The sequence below is a fragment of the Hippoglossus hippoglossus genome, chromosome 21 (assembly GCF_009819705.1).
Source record: "Hippoglossus hippoglossus isolate fHipHip1 chromosome 21, fHipHip1.pri, whole genome shotgun sequence".
Classification (NCBI taxonomy): Eukaryota; Metazoa; Chordata; class Actinopteri; order Pleuronectiformes; family Pleuronectidae; genus Hippoglossus; species Hippoglossus hippoglossus.
Genome location: NC_047171.1, coordinates 2,006,784 through 2,025,134, shown reverse-complemented (window position 1 = coordinate 2,025,134; position 18,351 = coordinate 2,006,784). Strand labels below are relative to the sequence as shown.

Here is an 18,351-nt window from a genome sequence, read left to right as displayed (position 1 = left end):
CAAGGGGCAACATCCCGGGCTGAGCGATGAGGCCAATACGGAAGTGCAAAAAGCTGCAGTTCACTGGGTGGCCACTTGAGGCTGGCTCCAAGAAGGAGTCAATTCCCATTGACTCCCATGTTAAAAAGCCCGACTTTAGAGCAGAATTAAACCTGTTTACAGCATGGTTCAAAAAACGGTTTTAGTCTCAATCACTTAGTTCTTCCTTCATGACAACTCTGAGGGGGGTGATTTTTTTTCTAACTCACTCGTTTAAATTATATAGAGGTTTGATATTATGAATAATTATCACTTGATGGACAGGTGACGTCACCGTTAGCTCGCGACTCCAGCTCCTAGCCTGTTGCCTGCTCGGCTTCACCTGAGCTAACAGGCTAACAGGCTAACAGGCTAACAGGCTAACCCCCGTCACCGAACAGGACCTGAGTCTGTGGAGAGGTTTCACTCACATATCGGATGAATAATACGGTTTGATGTTCGGCTTGTTCCCCGGACGGAGAACTTAAAGACGTCTGCGCTCCCGTTTCTGTGGTAAGTAAAGTTTATTTTATGTATGTGTTAGTGTTAGTAGTGATGAGCAGGTATCGGTGTCTCTGTACCTGGCTTGTTAGCTTAGCTCCGCTAGCCTGCAGGCAAGATACCAGCAGTAATGGCGATGCTAACGGGACCGTACGGGAGTTATTACCGACATGAACCGAGACAGGAGACTGTGTGTGTTTGGAGAATAAGCTCCACCACGTAAGATATCTAATGTTATGTAAAGTTGTTTCACTCGCCAACCCATTTGACTTGACTACGTTACACAGATTATTATTCTGCAGAAACAGATTTACTGTGATCAACTAAAACGTGAGTATTTAAAGTCACATCTGCATTTTAAGAGCAGCTGTTTAAAGTAGCATTACGTCTCCTAAAGCTCTTTATTCAGAGTATTGGTGTTGATGTGTTGTAACGTGTTAGTGAAAACTAAACCTGTCGGCTACATTCAGTTTTTACATCGTTAATCTTAGGCAGACTTTACTGAATTATTGCGTTAAATAAGTGGACATGCAGAATAATGTATTTTTTTGTCACATAAATAAATTATAGGAAGTGTAACTTTACTAGAATAGACATTCACATAGAGAACCTGAGGCTGATGTCCACCACCTATTTCCTAAGCTGAAATGATTATGATCTGATGAACTTTGAAGTAATAAACTTTTATTTTTACCATGTAAAAGTCTGTTAAGGAGTTAACCTGGCACATGTATGACTTTACATGTCTGTGTATTTGTGTTGAATGTTCCTCTAGGTGACTCAGACAGCCTGCACCTGTGGATGTCCAACATGAGACACAACTGGAATCCAACCAGACTGAACACTGAGGGTCATCACTTCAACACTGACTCCAGGTACAGACCTGTTTTCATAACTTACAAACAATCAAAGCAAAGTATTGCACATAATACATAATGCATTAAATTATAAATGCAATACTATTAATGTGGAAGAACTCCATACTGTACATTCATTGTCTTGGTAGTGCACTGTTTAATCCAAAACCATATTCAAATACATAGTTGAATATCCACAGAAAATAAGGATACAAACTTTATTCATAAGTAACACTTCCTCTACAATAATGCCATACTTTTATGTTTCCTGTCATTTTATTAGGGACAGACGAGCCTGAAGGACACAGCTGTGCTGACTGTGTTCTGTCTCTTATGGCAAAGAAGAAAAATAAAACACTGTTTTTATCTAAAGTGTATCAAATCAGAAAGTAAAAGATAAACATTGTTCTGATAAGTGTTCATTTTTTTAACCAACCATAATGAATATAGAAATTAACTCTATTATCCATGACACTTAGCAATGACTGCCAACTCTAAACAGTTGCAGGCCATCTTTAGTTAAGGGAGGAAAACATGAAGTGTTGTGCAGATGAAGCTGGTGCAGGTCGTCCTCATGTTGACCAGCCTGAAGCTGCTGATCTCCACCATGTTGCTGCTGCCACAGTGGATGCTGAGGACATCAGGTGCTGCTGTGCTTCATCTAATGAAAAGAAGAAACTCACTATAAAAGGATGTTTTATGTTGTGTATGTTCCAGCAAAGACTGGTTCTTACAGTTTATTCTGTGTTCAGCAGGTGGAAGCACCACAGATTTCAGACAGAACCAATGTACTGGGCTCTGGGTTTGTACCCTCATGGTTAAATGCACATATTGTAAGTCACTTTGGATAAAAGCATCAGCTAAATGAAATGTAATGTACTGAAAGAAATAAAACATTGTACAAATAGATAAAATGTCTTTCTACCTCATCTGTAATATTCAAGGTGATAATCTCCCACAGAGCTGCTGATAACAGTCCACATCAAGTCTCTCCACTTCTCTCAGTGTGAAAACATAATTATATAATAAATATGAGAACCAACAGTGGTGTGTGGAGATTATAATCATATCTAAACTGTCTAATACACTGTAAATTCCATAACAGGCTAAATAAACAAGGTGGCAATAGTAATGGTGGTTATACCAGCATGTATCACAACATTTGTGAAACATATAGTTACTATCACATGCAACTTACACATGTAGCGTATTCATATTAACTTATTAACTTATTAAAATTAAAATCAAGTCAATCTGTTCATTACACGTGTTAAATAAACGGTACCTTTTATAACAATTACATATTAAAAACCACTTGAGGCATGTAAGCAAATGATTATGATAATAGATAAAGCAATAGGTTTTGTTGTTGTGTAGTTTCAAGGTTACTTACCTCTAGTGAGTTCGTTGTAAACATCGCGACCATCCTGAAGCAACAACACCGCAGCCGCGGGTAGCATGTAGCCTAGCTCCTTAGCCTGAGCTAACCAGGTAACGTTGAGCTCTGCGGGCGTGGCTCAGCTGTCAGTCTTCACTCGCGCTCCTCCTCTTTGCCCATTTATTGGTTAGCCAGGAACTAGGAGGAGTCAGCACCGGCAAGATGGCGCCGGGTGAACGCCTACTACTAGCCTCATTTTCACTCTTCAGAAACCAACGGGTGACGTCACGGACCCTACGTCCATTATATATACAGTCTATGGTTTTAATACGTAGGGTTTCTGTCCACTTCCTGGACTGCAGTGTCAAGGGTTTGGCCAGTAGAGGTCAGCATTTTCAAATTGGTGACTGAGCATCGACCTTTTCCTCCTGATGTACAAAAACATCTCGTGACGTCATTCAGAGTCAGAGTCTGTGCTCTAGTGATCAAAGGAGCCTCTCAGCTCTCAATCATAATGTTTCAGCCCGTTTTTTTATACAATTAACTAACTTAATTAGAACCAAAATCACCTAGTGACGAAGATTTTGATTGAAAGAAGTAAAACTTCTCCATTTCCTTTTCTTCCTGTCCACGTGTCTCCTCGTTAACGGGTCAGTTCACCTGAGTCACGACATTTTTAACTGTGGCTTTAGCACCGAAAGAGAAAAGGCCCAGAAACTGTGACGATGGCAGATAACGTGTTTATCGTTATGTGGGTCAACTGACACTCGTCCTCAATCCTCATCAGTCCGTTACTGACCTCGATGACGGTCCACTGCTCCACCACGATGGTGTCGTTGGCGGGAGGAGACGTGCTTCTCTCCTCGTAAACAAACAAACCCTCCAGGGATCTGGGCACCGGCTCACCTGAAACACACACAACACAACACACACACACACACACGTGTTAAAGCTAACACAATAATTATCCAACCTTCATTGTCGGGAAGCAAACACATCTCTTGTTCTCAGCTGCGAGTCGGTGGGACACTGGGAGAGTGACACTGGGTTGATAATGACCCAGTTCTTAGAAAGAGGTTTAACTGTGTGAATGTGGAGCAGATGTTTTTTTTTGGGGGGGCCCGGGTTCGGCCTCCTCCCCTGCAGATCGATTCGGGTTCATTTGTCGCGGGTTTAATCACGAACTCGATCCGCTGGTGGATGGAAACCACGTAAAAGCACACGGAGTTAGCTATGTTGCTATTTAGCTGCGTACGCTCGTTAGCTTTGCAGGAAGAAGCCGCATCCCGGCTATCGAGCTAGCTAGTGACAAGTTAGCTTCTTAGCTGTGAGTGATTGGAGAAAAACAAAAGATTTTTATAAAAATATTTCCCCCGTTAAACTTGTTTTCCTGTCTCCGGACAGTTTGTTCCACTGGACAGTTCACTGTGCGTCGTTTAGTGAATTAACACCGGGTTTGTTAACGTCTCTGAAGTTAGCTTCCCATTCGGAGGTTTCTCTGACACGAACCTGGATTTTAAACTCTATTCAAACTCTTCCAGGTTATTTAGTTCAGAATTAAATAGTTTAATGTTTACTGGGCTTTTGTGCGTCGACGACAAAAGCTGTGAAATCCCCCATTTTTGTGTGTGTGTGTGTGTGTTTTGTTAATGTGATCAAACTTTCTCTTATTGACAACCTGTGATTTAATTTGGTATTAAAGTCTCCAAGTCCAGTTGGTTTATATCTGCACGTGGTCTGAAGTCTGAGGAATATAAACATTAACACAACACAAGCTCTCACACTTGTGTTTTGAATGCAGGTGGTTTTAATCTATATCCCGTCTCTTGGAGAGAAAAGGCAGTTTTTCTCACAAACGAAATAAATCTGAAAATGTGTTTTAAGCTTTGAAGCAGCGTGTCTAAATCTGCACTGATACAATAAGTTCAATCAGTGGCTCGATATTGTCATTTCCCCTTAAATCTCCCCTTAGCTGGACAAGTCAGAAGCCGACTTTATGTCCATGTTTGTTTAGTCGATTGTGGGTTGAGGTTGTGCAACAGCTATGTAATCTGCTCCAGTCAAGCTACAATGTGCACTTTGTCCACTTTGACTGGAGACTAAACGTGTCCTCCCTCCCTGTGCAGGACTTCTACAACTGGCCGGATGAATCATTTGAGGAGATGGACAGCACACTCGCTGTCCAACAGGTGTGTTGTCATGTTGGCTCTTTTTAAAGAAGTGCACACTAGTACAGAGTTTTTCATTTTGAGTGGAGGTAAAACATCTATTAAGTCACATGCATGAGTCAGCTCCTACATAATCCTTTATTTCATTTCATAGATATATGATGAGTTTTGAATAAATAATGGTCGTTTTGATTTGTAGTTGTTTCTATCACAGGCCGGTTGACAAACGAATGCAATGATCTCCTCATTACAAGCTGTGGCTGAACGAGGATGTCTGCTAATGTGTGTTTGATGGCTCTCGTTTCAGTACATTCAGCAGAACATTAGATCAGATTGCTCCAATATCGACAAAATCCTGGAACCTCCGGAGGGTCAGGATGAGGGGGTGTGGAAGTATGAACACCTCAGGTAAGCGGGGGAAGAAAATACTATGAGTACATTTTTTGAATATGGTCTTGTTAGCCTGCATTAGTTAACATTTGAAGAACAGGCTTCATGCCTCTGCAGCGGCCCGGTCCGACTCAAGCTCCCGACCATTTGCTGTGTGTCACCCCCCCATTTCACGCCTGTCCTGACAAGTAAAGGCCTAAAATGCCCCCAAAAATAAATACTTTAGAAGGTAGCTCTGAGAGCACATATCTCGCCAGGTCAAAGCAGTGTTTCACATTTAATTATCTAAACTTGTGGTCGCCACCATATTCCATTTTGTCCCACTACAGGTTCATAATGAGCCACATTTTTACATTTCTTATAATAACATATGTAATAATTGAATGGGTTCTTTCCTGATCCATACCACATCCTTCAATGTCTTGTGATAATCCGTCCAGTTGTCTTGCATAATCCTGCTAACTAATGGACAGACAAAAAATGTAACACAACCTCCTCAGTGAAGGTAATTAAGTGATCCCAAACTTTGACAAGCCACTGGTTTCTAATCAAATCTGACAGAATAACTCCCTCATGCCTGTGTTTTGTTCTTTCTTGTCATGTCCTGTTTTTCAGGCAGTTTTGTCTGGAGCTCAATGGACTCGCTGTAAAACTGCAGGTAAGTGATCAAACTGAACAAATACACACTTGTTTTGCTTTGACTGAAAGGATTTAGTCCTGAGTTAATATTCAATTGTCTTGTGTTGTAACAAAACATATCCCCTCCAGATTTTCTCCTGACCTCTTTAAACTACCAAAATCAACTTTTAAATTTGTAGCAGCAAATTACAGCATCATAGATTGAATTTGTTTCCCCAAGTTATCGTGTCTAGACAAGTCTAGACTAGTATCGTTGTAATACAAGTTTCTCCTCCTGCAGAGCGAGTGCCACCCAGACACCTGCACCCAGATGACAGCCACAGAGCAGTGGATCTTTTTATGTGCTGCCCACAAGACACCCAAAGAGGTGAGTCCGTCCTGTATGAACCCCTCGGCCTGATTTATTGGTATCTGCCTGTGTGTAAATTACAAGTAGAGACCGCTCTTACTCACAGTTGTGTGTGCGTTTTTGTTCTGCTTCATCCATAGTGCCCTGCCATTGATTACACCAGGCACACGCTGGACGGAGCTGCCTGTCTTCTCAATAGCAACAAATACTTCCCCAGCAGGTCAGTCACCTGCAGCTCAGCCACTATGATTGATACAGTAGTAAATGTCAGTGTGATAATGTGAAATGTTTGGCTCGTAGTGATGAACCTACAGAGAACAATCAGTTGAATCTGCTGCTCACAGAGTCTTGTAGTGAATCTTAGAAGGTTGGAGTGTGACAGGAGATCCAACAAGCACTTTGCTTTAAGAAAACTGACACGATACTGACTTGATATCATTTAAACAGCTACCATCTTTGTCTGATTTGTCCTTCTAGGGTGAGCATCAAAGAGTCATCAGTGGCTAAACTCGGCTCTGTCTGTCGTCGCATCTATAGGATATTCTCTCATGCCTACTTCCACCACCGCCAGATATTTGACAAGTATGAGGTAGGTGTCATTAGAAAAGGCTTCTGTTCGGCTAGTAATGAATGCAGTGCTTTTTGGACGGCTGTGGCTGAGGGAGTAAAACGGTCGTCCTCTAACCAGAAGGTTGGCGGCTCGATCCCAGTCTTCCCCATCTGCATGCCGATATGTTCTTGGGCAAGATGCTGAACCCCAGATTGCCCCTCATGGAATGAAAAGTGCTGCCCATAGATGCACTGTATGAATGTGTCTGTGAACGGGGGAATGTGAAACTGAACTGTAAAGCGCTTTGAGTTGTCATCAAGACTAAAAAAGCGCAATATAAATACAAACCATTTATTGTGGGGATCATTCTGCCAAGCGAAATGCTAATTGTGGGATTTTTTTGGTTTTAATTTGCTGATATAGTCCAGTTATAAAACACTTCACGTTTCCAGACCCTACAGAAAGAGATGATGTGACAAATCAGACATTCTATTTTTTAATGATATCCCCAAACTTGGGTCTGGACAGTTTCTGGAGTTTACTTTTCATATATGCAAAACACAGCAGGATATTATCCAGGTCAGATGTGTTCACAACAGCAACAGGGATCAGAACATTATTGAAAATATCCAGGTGAGCGGTGGCTCTGCGTAGAGCAGCAGGAGGCAGGACATGACGGATGACGTGGGTTTTTTTTATGAGCCCATAGACACCGAAGTTGGCCCCTATTGCTAAATGCTCTTGAATCTTGTCTTCCTTTCCAAGTTTACAACTTTGTTTGTGTTTTCTACATGTATGGTTCCTCATTTTAATCCTGGGATATTTATATTGTTCCAATTTTACGTCTGTCGCCTGTTACAGACGTCATCAACACGCTCACCCGCTATCTTTTCCAGCTGTATTTTCACAAGGACTAACTTGGGGTCTGGGAGGAAAAGTTCCAGAAAATGTCTGGAACAACAGACGAGTACATTTGCTTTCTCAAACACAGCCCCTTGGAAAGATTTCAGGAAAATGTCTGGATTCCAGTGCATGTCTGAAACACTCGTATGAGTGTTTAGCTGCTTTCACATACAAAACAGAACTGGAAGCAGTTTGTTAAATAAATCTTCATTTTATTCTACTATTATTGTATTGTTATATGCAGATTTCTGCATTTTCATTGAAATGAAGATAAAAGCTATTCGGCCGCACATTGACGATGTCTTCACCAAGCTTACTGCGGACGAGTGGAGGCAGTTAAAATTAGGGGCACCGAACAATGCCACAAAGTTTCTGTTGGCAGAACTTGTGATGAACATGACATCGACTGTGTCCTCCAAACTGCTAACGACTCTTGGATATGACGGCATGTCCGTGACTGTAGAAAAGGTCTTGTCCAGTCTGGAAGATGCACTCTGCCAAAGTTTAGCACCGGGCAGCTCAACCAGCTCTGAGAGTTTGGATCAATTCACAGAGTTGTTTGCAGAGGTGGTGACAGAGAGGGTCAACGCCAGCCTGCATTCCAACTCCACCAGCACAGAATCCGCTGGACCGCCACAGTGTCACCAGACCATACCCAACAAACTCGAGAAAATGGTCAGTTGTCTTTGCAAAGTGTTGAAGAAAACTGCTTGTGACATCGAGGGCTCGTTCAAGCCAAGACTGCGTAGTCAAAAGACATTTGATCTTTTAAACAAGCTTCCTCGGGGTAAAACAACCTCAACCTCTTCAGACAGTGACAGAGCATCATCAGAGTGTTTTGACGTGGAGCCTGAACACTGAACTTTCACATACACAACAAGCACAACAACAAAGAGTGAGGCGGACACGCCCACCAACTCCCTGCAACAACTCCACACACTGGACCAACAGTAGCTTTCCATCCACAGACCTCTCTGCCAGTACTCATGAAGAAATGTGGGTTTGTTTTAACAGCAGCTTCTCTACTCTACTCAAACATGTGTCCATCACAACAACACACACACTTCCTGATCTCTGATCTGTTTTTTTATTTTTATTTTAAGAAAAGTACAGCATGAAACACAACTCGTCCAGATTTACTTTCTGTTTCTCGTTGTTGTGCTTCCTTGAATTTAAGAGTTTGAGCCCAGGACCTCCTGCTGCGTTCTTCACGTGTGAAAGACGATCGCCAGAGAAAGTCCAGTCCCAAGTCTTCTTCTCCTTCTTTATTCGGTTTATTGGCAGGTGACAACCAACGTCAAGGTGCATTACCGCCCTCTACTGTGTGTGTCAATATCCTACTTCCTCTTCTTCCCCATTCGGCAGCGTATCTCTTATTACCCTTGATATTCGATAGCTTCTCCTTCGTTCAGTTGACTGGCGGGTGACAACCTCCTGTGTTGGAGTGTATATCAGAGTTATCTAGCTCATATTAAATCAGTTTGTCCATTCCTGTCTCCCTCAGCTAATGGAACATACTCCCTATTCCAAAGGTAACTACTATTTCCAAGCTTAGTTCTTCCTCTCTGCTTTGCACTTTTCCTCTTGAGCTTTTCTCGTTCTCGAACACACTTATTAAAGTGAAGCATTACATGCTCCACTGACTCTTCTATAAAATATTTTGTGCGGGGGGGTTCAACACACAGTGGAAGGCGGTAATGCACCTTGACGTTGGTTGCTACCCGCCAATAAACCAAACAGAGAAGAAGAAGAGGCTCGGACATCCTCCGCAATTCATGACTGAAAACGCCCTTAAAATAACAATGCCTTTGAACAAGAGGCCGGGCTTTCTATTAGAGTCACAATCTTTTTGTGTTTGATGTGTCTATATGACTCATGGTTGGAAGAAGATACCCTTCATGTCCCATATCAAGGGCGTTTTGTACTACCTGGTCAGCAGCGCTAAGTGGAAAGAAACGGATCGAATAGACCTGAACCCAGATATGGAGGAGACTGCAGTACAGACATTCACCATGGATACATCTGATGCATTGGAGCTTCCCAGCATGACAGTTGAAACTATTCGCATGCAGATTGAGGATCTTTATAGCAAGTTGACTGCGGAGCAGTGGGAACTGTTAAAATCAGAAACACCAGACAACGTCACAAGGTTTCTGTTGGCAGAACTTTTTCTGAACATGACTTTGTCTGTGTCCTCAGACCTGATCACAGCACATGGACACAACGACTTTCCCTTTACTGCGGAGAGTATCCAGTCCAGTCTGGGAGACGCTCTCCGTCAGAGTTTAGCACCGGGCAGCTTAAAAAAGTCTGTGAGTTTGGATCAACTCACTGAGTTGGTTGCAGAGGAAATAACAGAGAGGGTCAATTACCGCCGGTCTGAGCGCTCCACCAGCGGACGCTCCACCAGCGGACGCTCCACCAGCGGACGCTCCACCGGACTGCCACAGTGTCACCAGACCACAGCCAACAAACTTGAGAAAATGGTCAATTGTGTTTGCAAGGTTTTGAAGAAATCTGCCGGCGACATCGAGGGCTCGTTCAAGCCGAAACTACGCAGTCAAAAGACATTTGATCTGATAAACGAGTTCCCTAGGGGGAAACCAACTTCTTCAAGCACTGACTCTTCATCAAGCAGTTCTCGCTCTGACAGACGATCATCCTCAGAATCATCAGTCCGCAGCAGTGACTATAGGACAAGTGAGGCCGTCCAGGAAATCATCGGGAAGGAGGTGAGCGACATCATCGAGCCCCTTGTGGATGAAATGTCAGAATCTGACCTGAGTGGGCTGATATCTGAATCTTCTCTGGAGTTTAAAGCTGCTGCAGATGAAATCTATCAGATCATTAGTGAAGAGGAGAGCGTCAGATCATCTGATTCGAGTAGAGGCTCCAAATCCTCAAAGAGCCACAAGAAGTTTTGGAAAGGAGTGGGCAAGAGGATCAAGAAGCTTTTTGCAAAGTTTCTTGCCACAGCATCGATGCTCAAGATGGGGACACAAGTCAGGAAGAAGTTCAGTAAGGAGACCCAAGTCCAGAGCATTGAGTCAGTCAAGTCTCTGATGGATAGTGTGGAGTCTCTGCTTCTGACAGAGACCAAGGACAGAGTTTCACCTGCAAACGCCCCCGTCCTTACCGATGTCCTCTATAGGTACGTCACAACTGACCCTTTAGTGGCGAGTCCAGCTGAAGTGACGAAAGTGTCTGTTCCTAAGTCCCACAGAAAGATGTACGCGGACATAAAGGAGAGAGTGATGAATTTCCTGCCATTGATGAACTGGTGGTTCTCTAAACAGGCCGGTGACTACACCAAGAGGGTGACCTCCGCTTTAATGGAGATTGAGCCCATCGTAGGATCTCCGGTCTCAGAGATCAACAGTGCAACGGAACGGGCAGAGCCCCGCAAAAAGTTGTATGTCAATCTCGTCATTGACCAGTTCGTCACTCGAGTGTTTGCAAAGTCCAAAGTGAACTTGTTCTGTGACGAATCAATACACCTCACTCAATACCTGTTTGAAAAAACATGGGCTGAAGTCCAGGACATTGACTTAGACACGTCCCCAGATATAATCAATGTCCTCCACAAGGCGGTGTTCAAGGACCTGTGTAAGATGTGGGACTGTCCAGAAACGCTGCTGCTTTCCATTTACCGAAAAGAACCAGAGGTCGAGAAAAGAATCGCCGCCTCTATGGAAAGCCACATGTCCAAGAAACCCGGCAGAATGTCCAGATTCGTCTCCTCTTTGAGCAGATTCTTTAAACGGTAGAAATGCTATCGCTCTAAATGAGGACGAATATACGTGTCTTCTGCTGAAGGGGTGTGGATTCACTCTGGGAGCTCCAGTTTACCACATCCAAACAAAAAAAAAAAGTGCATGAAATGTTTTCTGTAACCATTTTCTGGAACAACTGTTGGAAAGAATTAAAAAAATACTCCACTTAGTTGTGTCTGTTCTACCGATGTTTCACTAGATGAACAAATTATTAAGACACTAGTTTGGCTTGTTCCTTTGATGTATCAGCCATCTTTAAGAATATTTGTCATGTGCACAACAGTTACATGCAGATACAAATTCTTGGGTCACAGGCTCCCTTCTAGCCATGCTCAAAAATATTCAGAAAGAAAACCACACAAGCAAAAATAGAATATAAAAGGTGAGGGGTGTTCAGCTGCATTATGACACTTCACCACTAGTTGTCACTAAATTCTAAACACTGAACCTTTAAGGCTCGTGTGCTGCACCTAAGCCAAAGGAAAAACTTTTTTTTTTATAGCATGAGAGCCCTGATATAAACGTGTACGAATGAAGACATGGTAAAATAGAAATTACTTTATTTATAGATGGTAGCAAAACCTTATTTTCAACAGGCCTCAGGTTAAAGACTAGAACGGGAATTGATAAGCTCCACCACCAAATATGTTGCACACACCCACGCATGTTTCTGGAAAATGTCCGAAAAATTTGGTCCAGACACAGTTTGTCTTTTGCCTGTGAAGCAGCAGCAGCAGGTTGTCGGGTCCGACTCGTTCACAACAACAGGAACATGTGGGGAACATCCAGGCGAGGGGCGGAGCAGCAGGGGCGGAGCCTGTAGAGCAGCAGGGGCGGAGCCTGTAGAGCAGCAGGAGGCGGGACATGACGTATAAACTCTGCTGTGGAAAGATCAGTGTTGTTGTTTACAGCTCATCCACACCGGCGTCGGCCCTCATCACCAGAAGCTCTGGATCTCCTCGTCTTTCCAAGTTGACGTCTTCGTCTTCTACGTGTTAGGCTCCTCTTCTTCATCCTGAGATATTTGTGTTCTTCCAGTTTCAATCTGTCATGTGTTAATAACGTAAGCAACACGCCCACTTGCCAGCAGCTGTTTTCCTGCTGTATTCTCACATGGACTCACTCTTGACAGTTTTCTAGGGGCTGGCAGGAAAAGTTTCGGGAAATGTCCTCAGCAGCTCACTTGGACATTTGTGCTTTCTTACATTTTTCTTACTGGAAAATGTCGGGGAAATTTCAGTGCATGTTTGAAAGCAGCTTTAAAGTGTCAACCAGGCAGAATGGTGAAGAATCAGGATGCAGTTTCATAGCTGTGATCTGTGTGTGTGTTTGTCTCTGTGCAGAACGAGACGTTCCTGTGTCACCGGTTCACACGCTTCGTCATGAAGTACAACCTGATGTCCAAGGACAACCTGATCGTGCCCATCCTGGAGGAGGAGGTGCAGAACACGTCATCAGCCGGGGAGAGCGAGGCCTGAGATGCAGCTGCTGCCATAAGGGAGACGTGTGAAAACAAAATATCTACACATTACAGAGGAGACGCATTCACACACCTGCACACACACACACACACGAATATATATGTCTACACATTACACACACTACAGTGTATTAAGGCTCCTGTCCAGTAACACTGTTCATGTCCCTCCTCCCCTGTCACCTGTGTCTCTCTCAAAGGACGTGAAGTTAAAGAGCGGGAGCAGAGTTCAGTCACTTCTGCAGGACGACATATTTTCAGTTTCACTCTCTGTTCCTTCAGATTCAGGCCGTGTCTCTGGAAACATCTCCGCTCCAACACCTCTCCTTTGTCTTTATTCTTCTTTAAGCAGCTGGATTTGCAAAAAAAAAACAAAACTACGTAACCATGGTGACCTGTATTGTTGACGAAGGCACACACACTGACAGCCCCCCCCCCCCTTCTGTATATACCCCCCCTCTCTCTTTCTCTTAATCCACTGTCATATTTTCTGATGGTGCTTCACTTTCTGTGTCTGCTTCTGTTCTGTTTGCTTGTGTTGCCTACCAGCCTGTTTTTGGGGGTGTCCCATGAAACGGATCTCTAAATTAGCCGGCTCACGTAATAACGCTATTCAAACACTTTGTAGGTGTGTGGCTTGTGTGGTAGTGAACAAAGAAAACCTTTCTCTCTCTCTCTCTAGCTTCGTACGTGTACTAGCAGTCAGGTGTTCCGTCTCCGAGGCGACGTCTCGGAGTGTGTAGGAGGCTTTTGGCTAACTCTGATCCTGCTTTGTGACAATGCCCCCGTTTAATACCGTGTGAAATGTGCCTGATACTCCGCTTCCCTTGACTCGACGCTGCTGTACGCCGGTTTCTACCAATCTAAACATTCGACCAGTAAATGCCACGAGGAAGTTCTGACTATCGGCAACATTTAAGTATCTGAGCACAACCTCCCGTCTTTTACCCCCTCCCTCATTAAGTTATTTTGTGGGAGGAGTCTTGTCAGTCCAACCCACTTTTTTTTTTTTTAATGGACTAAAAAATTTTGTTACTGTCGACATTTACATGATGTCTGTTAATAAAAAAGACCTATTATTCAGACTGGTGGTTTTTATATTACTGAGGTTACATCCACACTTTATCTACACACATTTGTGTGAATGTACGGAAACAAACTGACGTGAAACTTTAAGTTAAACTTGAAAAATAAAAGAGGCAAAATGTACAAAGTCAACATTAATACTGACATTTATTAAACCTGATGATGAATACATCATATACATATAACCATGGTCACATAACCACTTTGAACCCGTCACTCACTGGAAAATCTCAAATATACTTTAACTGGACAGAAAATCTAATTATTCTGATTATAAAATAATCATTTAAAAAATAAAAAAACCAAAGTAGTTTTCAAATAGGATCAATCAGTGTTTTTTGGTCACATGATTAACAGTTGATTGAATATCATCGTATGAAACATCTGACGACTTCAATGATGAATTATTAGCTGCAGCTTCCTCTCAAAAATAAAGTAACGTGCATCACAATTAGTTCAAACCCAAATTTGCAGTTGAGTGAAAATGTCTTTAGATATTTACAACATTGTCCCTTTCATAGCATTAAAAGACAAGATTTAACATTTGCTCTCCTGACATATTGTCAGTGATGGATGATTTAATATTTTCCTGAAAAGAAAGAAACACTTAATACTTATTGCAGGTAAAGTTGTAGCTCAACTGCTGTCGTCTGAATAAAGAGTGAAGTTAATGTTGGTTAAGAAATAACAGGAAATGTATCTACGACTATATTTTACATTATTGTCAACAAATCCTAAGAAATGAACAAAAACCAACAGTAAGTTGAGTAAATACTTTCTATCCTGTCTGTGAAACTCAGACCTGAGTCCACAGGTTCCTGCTGAAGATATAAACCTTTCAAAAGACGTTTAAAATCTAGTTTTTAAAAAGGGTCAAATCATTTCATTTAACAGCTGGACACTGGTTTTCAGCAAATGTCTTCTACCAATATATATAGTGTGTGTGTGTGTGTGTGTGTGTTCGTGGTGATAAAGGAACATGTTGTTCAGATAAAGCAGAAAAAATACATCAGTCAGATCAACTCAAAGTAGATTTAGTATTTTCATGGATTCAACACTAAGGAAAATATCAAATGTTTTCTGAACAGGACACATCAGTACCATCTACGCTCTAAAGCAGAAAGCAGCAGATTAAACAGAAGAAAAAATAAACGTGTAACACCAACAGCAGCCGAACGAATGTTAAATAATACTGTCAAACAAATGCATGATTGGACATAAACCATTTCCAGAATGATTCAAATATGGCCCCGGTCAGATTGAACACGATGAGGGTTTCTAACGTCCTCTGGTCGTAGTAACTGTCACTCGTCAACCTGCAAACTGTCAGTACCAAATATTCTGGAAGAGAAGAGCCGAGTCGGACCCGAGGTGAGATATGAAGGTTTTCAAACATCTGGACGCACCAATAAAAAGTCTTGAGGGAGATGAGAGAACTTTCTCTGGTCAATTGAGAAAAAATGTGTGAAACAGAAAAACCAAAGAGCAGGAAAAGTGATATTGGTAAAAAAAAAAAAGGTGAATCCCTCGTTTATCACCAGTGTTGATTCCATAACGTGCAGAAATCAGTTTGTGCTTCATAGGTGTGTGTGTGTGTGTGGTTTCTATGTAAAGGTTCGGACTCAGATCCGTCTCTAAATAAAACCTCATTATGGCTTCAATAAAAACATTTTAAAAAAGTGCAGAGTTTTAAAAGTAACACAACGGCCGATGAAGAGTCTGTGGAGACTTCAAGTCTCTTCTCCGTTAGTCCAACACTGTTTGAATCCTGGAGTTAAACTCCTGGAGGAAAAGTGAAATCCGTCTGATTTGCTGCTCACATACACGTGACCTCAGCTTTCCCTTCTTCCTGCTCGAAGCCGTTCTCCTCCAGGTGGGACAGGGCGCTGGGATACCCCCCCCCGAACACGGGGAAGCCGCCGATGCCTCCCGCGGTGGGAGAGAGCTCCTCCGGCGGGACGGTGGCGCTGCTGACCGAGCGGCTCACCGAGCGGCTGGACACGTCGCTGTGCACGGACAGAGTCTGGACACAGGAGACGGACGTTAGATCACAGCTCAGAGGAATCTCACATCTCACACGACCGAACACAACTTGTATTTATACACAACGAGGACAGTTTGACATAAACTTGAACTTTGGCCTCAGGACAGATGTTTACACCTCATTAGTTCCCTGGTTTCCCTCTAAACTCTCTTCTTCTGGATCTTAAATGTGTCGTGAACTGCTCAGATCACATTTAGGATTTACACGGACCTTATTTTTAGACCTGTCTTATAGGAGCTGCAGTACTTTTGGGCTCGAGGAGGTTTTGGTCTCTGTGACCTCAGATCGTGAGAAGGTTCAAAGACTTCAGTCTCAGCTCACTGTGTGTGTGTGAGGTGCAGTTCTGATTTTGTTCACCAGGGCGCAGTGATGCCACATAAACATCAGCTTCTTCCTTCATCATAGACAATCATAGTTTTTCACCAAATTCCATTCAACTTATTCCATGAAGGTTTGAACCCTTGTTCTTTTTGAAGGGGATTGTTATCTCCTTATCTCACCTGGTTCCTCTGCTGCCCGGCGGTCTGACCTCTGACGGGCCTCTGCAGAAACACCACCTGCTTCGTGGCCAGGTTCCCGTCACTGCACACAGAGGGATCATATCTTATTATCATCATGTTACATTATATGTTAACAGCATCCATACGCAGCAGACCCAGTTAATGATTAAGATTAACATTACCATAGATACAGGAAGTGTTGAGCTCACCTGTCGTGTCGGATGATGGGCGTGGGCAGAATGCACGTGAGCAGCCAACCGAACTCCGCCAGGGTGTGAAGAAGGGGCCCGTAGTCCGTCTTCACGTTGGAGCCCTGCAGGACAACCAACGTGTCAAAGAGACACAAACAGAAAGAAGAAGAGGACAAAGAAACTTACAAGGAGATAATGAAACGTTACTGAACCGTCCTGGCTGCTTTTCATCCTTTTTTTAATTTTATAGATCTTCTAAAACTCAAAACATAAAAGGTGGAGACGTTTTGTACAAAGTGTATTTCAACACTTCAGTTCACGGTGTTGAAAATAACATCGTGAACCAGAGGTGTGGAGATGGTTCTGGGTTTTAATACGTAGGGTTTCTGTCCACTTCCTGGACTGCAGTGTCAAGGGTTTGGCCAGTAGAGGTCAGCATTTTCAAATTGGTGACTGAGCATCGACCTTTTCCTCCTGATGTACAAAAACATCTCGTGACGTCATTCAGAGTCAGGGTCTGTGCTCTAGTGATCAAAGGAGCCTCTCAGCTGTCAATCATAATGTTTCAGCCCGTTTTTTTATACAATTAACTAACTTAATTAGAACCAAAATCACCTAGTGACGAAGATTTTGATTGAAAGAAGTAAAACTTCTCCATTTCCTTTTCTTCCTGTCCACGTGTCTCCTCGTTAACGGGTCACTTCACCTGAGTCACGACATTTTTAACTGTGGCTTTAGCACCGAAAGAGAAAAAGGCCCAGAAACTGTGACGATGGCAGATAACGTGTTTATCGTTATGTGGGTCAACTGACACTCGTCCTCAATCCTCATCAGTCCGTTACTGACCTCGATGACGGTCCACTGCTCCACCACGATGGTGTCGTTGGCGGGAGGAGACGTGCTTCTCTCCTCATAAACAAACAAACCCTCCAGGGATCTGGGCACCGGCTCACCTGAATCACACACAACACACACACGCGTGTTAAAGCTAACACAATAATTATCCAACCTTCATTGTCGGGAAGCAAACACATCTCTTGTTCTCAGCTGCGAGTCGGTGGGACACTGGGAGAGTGACACTGGGTTGATAATGACCCAGTTCTTAGAAAGAGGTTTAACTGTGTGAATGTGGAGCAGATGTTTTTTTTTTGGGGGGGGCCGGGTTCGGCCTCCTCCCCTGCAGATCGATTCGGGTTCATTTGTCGCGGGTTTAATCACGAACTCGATCCGCTGGTGGATGGAAACCACGTAAAAGCACACGGAGTTAGCTATGTTGCTATTTAGCTGCGTACGCTCGTTAGCTTTGCAGGAAGAAGCCGCATCCCGGCTATCGAGCTAGCTAGTGACAAGTTAGCTTCTTAGCTGTGAGTGATTGGAGAAAAACAAAAGATTTTTATAAAAATATTTCCCCCGTTAAACTTGTTTTCCTGTCTCCGGACAGTTTGTTCCACTGGACAGTTCACTGTGCGTCGTTTAGTGAATTAACACCGGGTTTGTTAACGTCTCTGAAGTTAGCTTCCCATTCGG

The 18,351-nt window shown here is 43.1% G+C and overlaps 2 protein-coding genes and 1 long non-coding RNA gene across 4 annotated transcripts in view; 1 reads left to right on the top strand and 2 right to left on the bottom strand.

Annotated features, from left to right (window-relative positions):
* The window catches only part of rftn2 (raftlin family member 2), a 46,525-nt gene that overhangs the window by 1,553 nt on the left and 26,621 nt on the right, over nucleotides 1–18,351 (bottom strand). For both annotated transcript variants that reach the window (XM_034574190.1, XM_034574189.1), the window contains exon 6: nucleotides 3,554–3,660. In XM_034574190.1, the coding sequence (XP_034430081.1) occupies nucleotides 3,554–3,660 (107 nt within the window). The remainder of the gene's footprint in view (nucleotides 1–3,553; nucleotides 3,661–18,351) is intronic.
* LOC117754858 (MOB-like protein phocein) lies at nucleotides 4,796–14,088 on the top strand. The gene is made up of 7 exons (XM_034574198.1): nucleotides 4,796–4,943; nucleotides 5,230–5,330; nucleotides 5,928–5,970; nucleotides 6,232–6,318; nucleotides 6,441–6,520; nucleotides 6,778–6,889; nucleotides 12,870–14,088. Exons 1-7 carry the CDS (start codon nucleotides 4,917–4,919, stop codon nucleotides 13,002–13,004), a joined length of 585 nt encoding a protein of 194 aa, XP_034430089.1. The 5' UTR covers nucleotides 4,796–4,916; the 3' UTR covers nucleotides 13,005–14,088.
* LOC117754861 lies at nucleotides 15,333–17,788 on the bottom strand. The gene is made up of 4 exons (XR_004612506.1): nucleotides 17,671–17,788; nucleotides 16,843–16,946; nucleotides 16,634–16,715; nucleotides 15,333–16,112 (listed from the first exon to the last, which is right to left on the bottom strand). It is a non-coding gene; the product is annotated as an uncharacterized LOC117754861 (long non-coding RNA).

Bases quoted from the DNA above. Each gene is read 5' to 3' on its own strand.
- LOC117754858 (XM_034574198.1), top strand. From the start codon at position 4,917: ATGGACAGCACACTCGCTGTCCAACAG. The intron at 5,331-5,927 runs GTAAGCGGGGGA...CCTGTTTTTCAG, and splicing joins TGGAAGTATGAACACCTCAG to GCAGTTTTGTCTGGAGCTCA. The intron at 6,521-6,777 runs GTCAGTCACCTG...TTGTCCTTCTAG, and splicing joins AACAAATACTTCCCCAGCAG to GGTGAGCATCAAAGAGTCAT.